This window comes from Drosophila busckii, chromosome 2L (assembly GCF_011750605.1).
Source record: "Drosophila busckii strain San Diego stock center, stock number 13000-0081.31 chromosome 2L, ASM1175060v1, whole genome shotgun sequence".
Taxonomy (NCBI): domain Eukaryota; kingdom Metazoa; phylum Arthropoda; class Insecta; order Diptera; family Drosophilidae; genus Drosophila; species Drosophila busckii.
Genome location: NC_046604.1, coordinates 1,116,533 through 1,124,711, shown reverse-complemented (window position 1 = coordinate 1,124,711; position 8,179 = coordinate 1,116,533). Strand labels below are relative to the sequence as shown.

The window sequence follows — 8,179 nt, the reverse complement described above, 5'->3', positions numbered from 1 at the left end:
GCAGCTGCTCAGCCAGTAGCCAATCAAGCCTTTGCTTCCTCACTGTCCCTTGCTCAATTTATTTATAGCCAAATTTTATTCTTACTGCTTCGTATTTATTTGTCTCAAATAATAAATTTTTTGCACATAGCGCTCTATTTATTTAGGCAGATGGCACAGCTTATTGTTAGCTCTTTTCACGATTGTAGCCTTAACCTTGATTTCCTCTGGAATTCCCTTTTGTCTGTTCAAAAGATTGTATTTAAATAAAATAGGCTTAAGGCACCCAGATTGATTCTATAATGCTCAACAAAAAATGTATGATATGTAAACTGTTGCCATATTTTATTATTTTTTCGTTCTGACCTTTATCCTTGTATTATTGCCCCGTGCATTGGAATCTAGTATAAGGCAATGATATGGCATCTTTGCGTCAATAGACATAAGATCACTAAATATCGAATTTCTATCTGGATTGTTTACTAATATATTGGAAAGGTAACTAATTAAGATATTACTTGGATTTTAAGACATAAGCCAAGCCAAAGCAGTCTCTCTCAGAATGTCGGCCATCAGTTCTTGGAGCTTAAAAAGAAAATCTCACTTAGCATAGGAACTTAAACTGATAAACTCTACTGATATAGTGCATTGTCTATACTCATATATAGAGGCTATGCAGAATCACTGTCTGCATAAGCAAATTTAAAAATACTTTCAATTTTATATCCGCACTCTGAAAAAGTTTCTAAGAAATTGTGAAAACAGACCATATCAACATTATCTCATATTCGTTCTTATACTAAGTTTCTTATGTATAATTATGTAAATTTAAATATTTGGAATTAGATTGGCGGAAATATATTTGAAAGTATTTAACATAACACTTTTTTTATGTACATGCTTAAAATTCTTAAAATAATTTATATCTTATTAAAAAATAAATCTGGTTTTTTATTGAAACTGTTTAACTATACGTTAATATTTATGTTGAAATACAACTTAATATAGAGTGTATACTAAGAATAAATTGATTTACGACTTATAATATTTTGCCTGTACGAAGGTTATAATTACATAATATAGGTAAAGCAATACTAAGTCAAATTCTGAAATATTCAAATATATCTCGGATTTAAAGTCTTTGTTAGACAGTTTGGTGTAGAATTCTGTGACATGCTATTGAATAATTTATGCATTTCAATTTGGAAGTAGTCTTAAAATTTTCGAGATAATTTAATTGAATATTCAATGAAAGTTTTTAATTCTCAATATTTGTAGATTGCAATATGTTTAATTTTTGTCAAAATAACTAAAACAGTTTAGCACGAGTTTATTTCGCATGCAAGTTCTAAACTAAAAATGTATCATATATTACAATTTGATTAAATTTAATGAACATATGTTTGACAAAGTTGATGGGTGCAACTCCTATTGCAAACGTCAGCTTATAATGGATAAAGTTTTATATGTGCGAAAAAATCATGTAATACCAAGTAGTGTTATTTTTGATTTGTATTTGGGATATTGATCTTTATGTTTCATCATCGATGGTGTACAATTTAATTTAAGGGATTTTGATTACAATATTTTATCATTCCATATGAAATTGAGTTTGTTTGTGGTTTATTATACTCTTTAAAATAATTAAATTTTTTAAACTATAGTTATGTCCAATTATGAATTATTTTTAAATCATTTATATCCTTTAGTTCATGCAAGCCATTCCAAAGAAGTTTCTTTATCGCACAGAGTTGCTAAAATTTTAAATTATCGCACACCATTATTAAATTGATTGTCAACGTATATTTTTAAAAGTTTAAGAGTCAATGTTGCAACATGAATACGTCAATTGTAGAGAGGAGCAGACCGACAGCTCGTGCTAGGCTCGGCGTATGCGTGTTTTGTTTTGACTTGTTGGAGATTGTGAGCTAAACTGTAAATAATATGATTTATATATTGGTTTGCAGCCCAGCAACAAGGTACGAGGAGCTTTTAAAGCCATGGATTAGATGCTATTATGTGTATTTTTATGGTATGTGTTAGTGTGTGTGTATCGTCTGATACAGGGCTACTGACAAATGAAGAATCAATTTATATTTTTTTGTTTTCATTTGCGGCTCTCCTTTTCAGTTTATTTTTTACGCTGCTTTAATTATGTATATAGTATTGGCACATCGATACATACTAAGCGGTTCAACTATTATGAATGCTTGTAGTTAGCGAGCAATCACTAATTAGCATCAAGATCTCCAAAGCACTTGAGTCTTGGCGATGAAGTTATGCGTCTGTGTGTGACGCGTCGGCTTGACTGCCATGAAGAAATCATTTATATTTTTTGTTTCATTGCGTTTCTTTTCAGTTTTTTTTCGCTGCTTTAAATTATAGCATGCACATCGATACACAACAAGCCGCAACTAAAGCGGCAGCAAACAATAGCATAAGACTCCAAAGACTTGAGACTTGGGAGTAGCGCGACGTCGGACTAATGACGATAATTGCGCACCTCATATGAGTCGGCAAGGCTTTCAAAATGCCCTAACAATGAAATGGGCATAAACACTTTGAGATGTAAAATGCAACACAGCAAAATATAAATAAAGCGAAGCTGGTTGTGAATATTTAGTAGTGTAGCTAGCGAAATAACTAATTACTAACTGTTTAGGATTTAGTTAACAGGCTCACTAAAGCTAGACTTAAGCTCAAATACAAAAATTTTGATTAAGTGAATGCAATTTCTATGGTTATAATTTCAGAAATATCATTTAAATTAAACTGAGTGAAAAAAAGTTATGACCAATTGCTTACAAGTAAGGCAGAAAGTAAGCAAGTGATTAGTGCCAGCTATAAAAATATTATTAGGATTTAAATAAACTATTTATTTCATAAGTGCATTTAGGTAAATTTTAGCTTGTTTCGTTCCAATTGCCAATTTTCTATTGGTGGCTTCGATCTTAAGCTTAAGGTCAAATAAAATATTTATTTATTAAAATTAAAATAATATATTTATTTATTTACCATAATTCACATTAATTTGTCTATCAAGTGACTTTAATTAATGCAATGAGTAATCAATTGCTTAAGTAATTAATAAACAAAATATACTACTTATACTTTATTAAATATATTTATTTATTATACAATCTATTTATAACTAAAAGTAATGAAAGCCGTTATCAACTGCTTAAGCGAAACTTATTTACAAAAATATTATAAAATGTATTGTATATATTTTTATGTATTTATTTACTATTCATAGCTCACAATTGTTTACTGTAAATGCATTAAAAAATCAACTATAAAATATATTTTAAATATAAAAACGTATGAGCAGCTCTTGCATTTCGTTTCAGCTTAAAGTGCATTTCATATTCGTTGCTAACTTAGGTTCTCTTGTTGTTGTTGCTGTTGTGCTATAGACTTTTGAGTTATAAACACAGACATTAACACCTGATCCGCCTGCTGTGAACTGCTGTAAGCTGGTAAGGGAGCTAAAGGTGTTTTTCCTGGGCCCGCCCTATTGTTATGGTAAACAGTCAGTTTTTCAGCAGTTGCATATAAGTATATTTTATTTATTTTTTTACCAGCCGGCCGTTGCTTAATTATAACACGCCGCGAACTTAATCTGGAGCGTACTGTCGAGCCAATGGACAATGGGCAATTCAGCATTGTAACAAAGGCTCAAAGAGTAGAGGGGGTTGGGGTGTGGGGTCTGCTTTTAGTTGTTGCCGCCACCTGCCTGAGCTGTTGGCCAAAATGCGCGCCGAAGTTGCCAAACAAATTCTTTTGTTATTTAATTGTAACCAAATTATTTCCACGCGCTTTTTTGTTTGTTTCTTTCTTTTTTTACGCTTGGCTGTCAGCCATTGTTAAATGGAAATGCTTGCCCATTGGCTGAGCTCGAGCTCTCTCTCTCTCTTGGCCAAGATTGTAATCGCGTTAAGTTTACAAATTTAGGCTCCTAATGAGCGATTTTAAACATTGTAATTCATGACAGTTCAAGTCGCTGGTCTTTTCATGTGGTTGACGATGACTTTAATAAATGAACAGACGTATTTTGCAGTGGGTGTGGCGCTTTGGTAGTTGGGGCGTAACCTTAAGCGTAACATGCCACATTAAGCGTTCGTTGCCTGCTCAATTATTTATGCACTGTGGAAAAAGAAAAAGCGCAGGCCAAAGTTGCCAGCAAAAGTTTTTAACCAATAAAAAGTTTCAACAAACAAACTAGCGCCAGCTATCAAATTAAATAAATCTAGCTGTGCACACACACAGACATATTTAATGCATATATCGCTTACTACAAAGTTTCTTGAACTTGCCTTGCAGCTTCTTCTTCTTCTTCAGCTGCAACGCATTCATCTTGACTGGCAATTGAGGCAACTACAAGTGACATCATATATAGGATAATTCACTCGAAATGTTTACACAGACACAATAATCCGTCGTGTAAGGCGAATAAATTGAAAGAAATTGTTGTTTTTTTTTTTGCTTCAGACTGTTCTCGTCAGTTTACGTGGAAATGAGACAAACAAATAAATTTAGTTTGATTGAATAATGGTCACATAATTGGCAACTTGAATGGAATTGAGTAGCAGGCAAAACATGAGCCAACAACTAAATTGAAATTATAGCAAAACAGATAAGCACACACACACACACATACATTTAAGTAGTTGCAACAGCTTCTTCTTATGGCTTAACTAACTGAATTAAATAATCGCTGTGCTTGAGGCTTAATCAATTCAAATGCCTGGCGTCGCATTGTCGCCCAATTGCTGCCTGGCTTAAGATTTGCTTTAAATTGAAATGTGCAACTGTAAAATGTCAGGCAAACAATTGTCAGCTAGATGGATGCGTTATTACACATACGCAGCGTATGCTCATACAAAGTTGTTGTTGTTGATCATGCTGATGATGAAGCAAGCCAAAGGCAATTGGCAATGCTATGCGGCGAGACAGTTTATTAACCTGAAAGCTGCGATCTCTTAATGATTCATAAGCTGCGCTCAGCTAGAAATTCAAATAAAAGCATAAAATAAAAATAAATTGACATATTTTTATTTAACTTTCAGTCATTTTCTAGTTGAAGTTACTTTATTGCTCTTTATAAATAAGTAATTGATTTTAAATTGAATTAAAAGCTACTATATAATATTGCGTATACGTAATTTGAATAAACAATTTGAGCTATTGAGTTTAAATTAAAATTCAAAATGTATAATTAATTGAAAAGTAACATATTTTATAAATATCATTAATTTATTTTTGCAAAATTTAGCTACAGCGTATAATCGCTTATGATTTATGGTGTCATGAAAAATGGCTAAGAAATTTGAAAGTTATGTGTAAATTCAATTAATTAATCAATCAATTATTTTTATATGCACTTTAGCATTTTTTTATTTATTGTGAAAGTTTAGCTACAGCAAAGAAAATTTACAAAGTTTGCATGGCATAAAATATGTAGAAAAGCAAAATTAAATTGACAGTTCTTTTTAAATACAATCAAAAGTGAGAAATAATAAGTAAAGTTATTTTCTATACACAACAAATGTAGCATAAAAAATTAATAAGCAGCAGCTTGTTTTTGTTAAATTAAAAATTAAATAGCTAGTAGCGCTATTTGATGCATTTATTTTTACTTTTTATTGCTGTAAAAATGCAACTACAGCAAACAATCGCTAAATGAAATTGCACTTCACTTCATTTGGCTGACTCTGAGCTGCTGACGCCGACGCCGACGCCAACGCACTAATCGCTCAGCCCGCATACAATTCTCATTTCCCCACTCCCATTTTCATCACGAAAACAGAAGCAGCAGCAGCAGCAGCAGCAGCAACAGCTCTCATAATGACTAGCAAGGCAGTAAAACAATTTCATCAGCAATTTGGTCCCCCCTAAGTTCCCCTCCCCCCACTCACTCACTGCTGATGTTGCTTCTTCTTCTTGTCGTTGGCGTGTGTGGGACATGCGCTAAAATTTTATTTGATTTGACACTTAGCAGTTGCTGTTAGCGCTTTACATTTGTATGCGTGTGCGTGCCTGTGTGTGTGTGTGTGTTTGCTTATTAAGGACTTCCTGTTGGCCGCAAGATTTTTGTCGCGACAACATATTAATTTAACACACAGCAGTTCAATTAATATTTAGCTGGCCGCCATTTCAATAAATTTTATTTCATTTCATTTTGAGTTTTGCAATTTGTTATTTTGTTTTTTATTTCCATAGAATTTGAAGTGTGTGTGTGTGTGTGCTAAATTACATAATAGTGATGATAATAATAATTTAAATTAAATAGTGCTTAAATTTCATTTGCCTGTCTGCGCTTAAGTATCATTAGCATTTATATCAAACATTGCGTATCTAGATAATAAATATTCTTACAGAGCTGAGAGTCCAACTAAGTTATATAAATATTTAAACAAATGTTTTAAAATCAAAAGTGCTTGCAATGTATAAGAAAATTCTTATTAGCAAAATTTAAGCGCTGCAATAAAAAATATTATAAATTTATAATAATTGCAGCTCAGCTTTAATTGCAATTTGCTATTTTGATTGTATGCAAACTAAAAAATTAAATAAAATTCAATAAATTGCATTTTATTCTACGTTTGCTTGTAAGTGTTTATTTCGTTTTTATTTCAATTTAATTTGAACTCTAATGCGATCTGCAAGAATATTTTAACTTCGACTAGCCGAAGTTTCTAGCTCTGGCTTCTTGGTCTCTTCTTCTCCAACTCTCGCTCTCCCTCTCTATTTACAAGCGTCTAGCGCCTCAGTCGCGGCTCTTGCTATATACAATGAATACTTATGAACTAAGCTTGGGGGCGCCATGTGCTCCAGCTGCTGCTTTAGCTGTTGCGACTGACCACAGTGACGGGCTTGAGCAGCGGCTGATGCGCTGGCGCTGGCGCTGCTGGTGGCGAACCCAGCGGCTGATGCGCTGCGGGCGGCTGTTGCTGCTGCTGTTGAATGGGCGGCGAGGCGGGCGGCTGGCCAAGATGCGATATGTGTGGCTGGGCGGGCGCTGCTGCCAGTTGCCGCTGGTGAGCGGCTAAAGCGGCGGCGGCTGCATGTTGATGCAGCAGCTGTTGATATTGCAGGCGCTGATACAGCTCCTGGCTGCTGGCGGGGCTAACAAACTGAGAAGGAGGCGGCGGTGGCGCAACAGCGGGCGCACCCGCTGGATGACCCACGCCCATCATGCCGGGCAGCAAACCTGCAGCCGCTGCAGTCTTGGGTGCAAAAGGATTGTAGCGCTGATACATGCTGGCCAGCAGACTGGGCGCCGCTTGAGGATAAGTGAGGAACTGTCCGAATTGCGGGTAGGCGGCCAGACCAGGAAACATGGGACCAATCAGCGAACGCTTGAACGCCGCCAAGCGTGAGCGACTGGCGGCTGTAGTGCGTCGACGCAGTTTGCCGGTGCTGCCGCCAATGAAAACATCCTCCGCCGAAGGGTCCAGCATCCAGTAGTTGCCCTTGCCGGGATCATCGTAGTGACGCGGCACTTTGACAAAACATTTGTTCAAACTCAAATTGTGGCGTATGCTGTTTTGCCAGCCCTGCTTATTGTCGCGATAGTACGGATGATTGGTCATAATATACTCGTAGATGCCGTTGAGCGTAAGACGCTTCTCCTGGCTTTGCCGTATGGCCATCATAATAAGCGCATTGTAGCTGTACGGCGGCTTTTCATTGCCCTTTTTATCCTTAATGGGCTTGCCGTCTGTAGATTTGGTTTCCGAGTCAGCATCGCCATCGCCCTCAGCATCATTATCACAATCTACATCTTCATCTACATCCTCATCATCCGGATCAGGCTCTTCGGCATCAGCTGGCGGCGCTGGCGACATGGAGGTAACATCCAAATCCGATTCCACATCGCTGTCCTGCTCCGAACCCAGCGGCGAGCTATTGTTGTTGTTATTATTATTATTATTATTAAACTTTTGCTGCTCATCCTGCTCCACGGTCTCCGGCAATATGGCATTGATGGAAAAACTGCTCTTCAGATGCGGCGTGCGTGCCATTTTCATTAGCAGCGTAGCCGGCGTTAGATTTAAATTCAAATTCAATGCGCCGACGGCGTTCAGATGCGTGTGTGAATGTGTGTGTGTGTGTGAGAGTGCGTGTGGATGATGTTGTGCCTCCGCCTCAACGATCTTCACCATGTTTGCACTTGCTTTTATAATAATTATAATTG

At 36.1% G+C, this 8,179-nt stretch overlaps 1 protein-coding gene across 1 annotated transcript; it reads right to left on the bottom strand.

The window, feature by feature from the left end:
• Nucleotides 1-6,592: 6,592 nt before the first annotated feature.
• Nucleotides 6,593-8,179, bottom strand: LOC108601849 (fork head domain transcription factor slp2). Its single transcript, XM_017989800.1, has one exon. It carries the CDS (start codon nucleotides 8,145-8,147, stop codon nucleotides 6,825-6,827), a length of 1,323 nt encoding a protein of 440 aa, XP_017845289.1. The 5' UTR covers nucleotides 8,148-8,179; the 3' UTR covers nucleotides 6,593-6,824.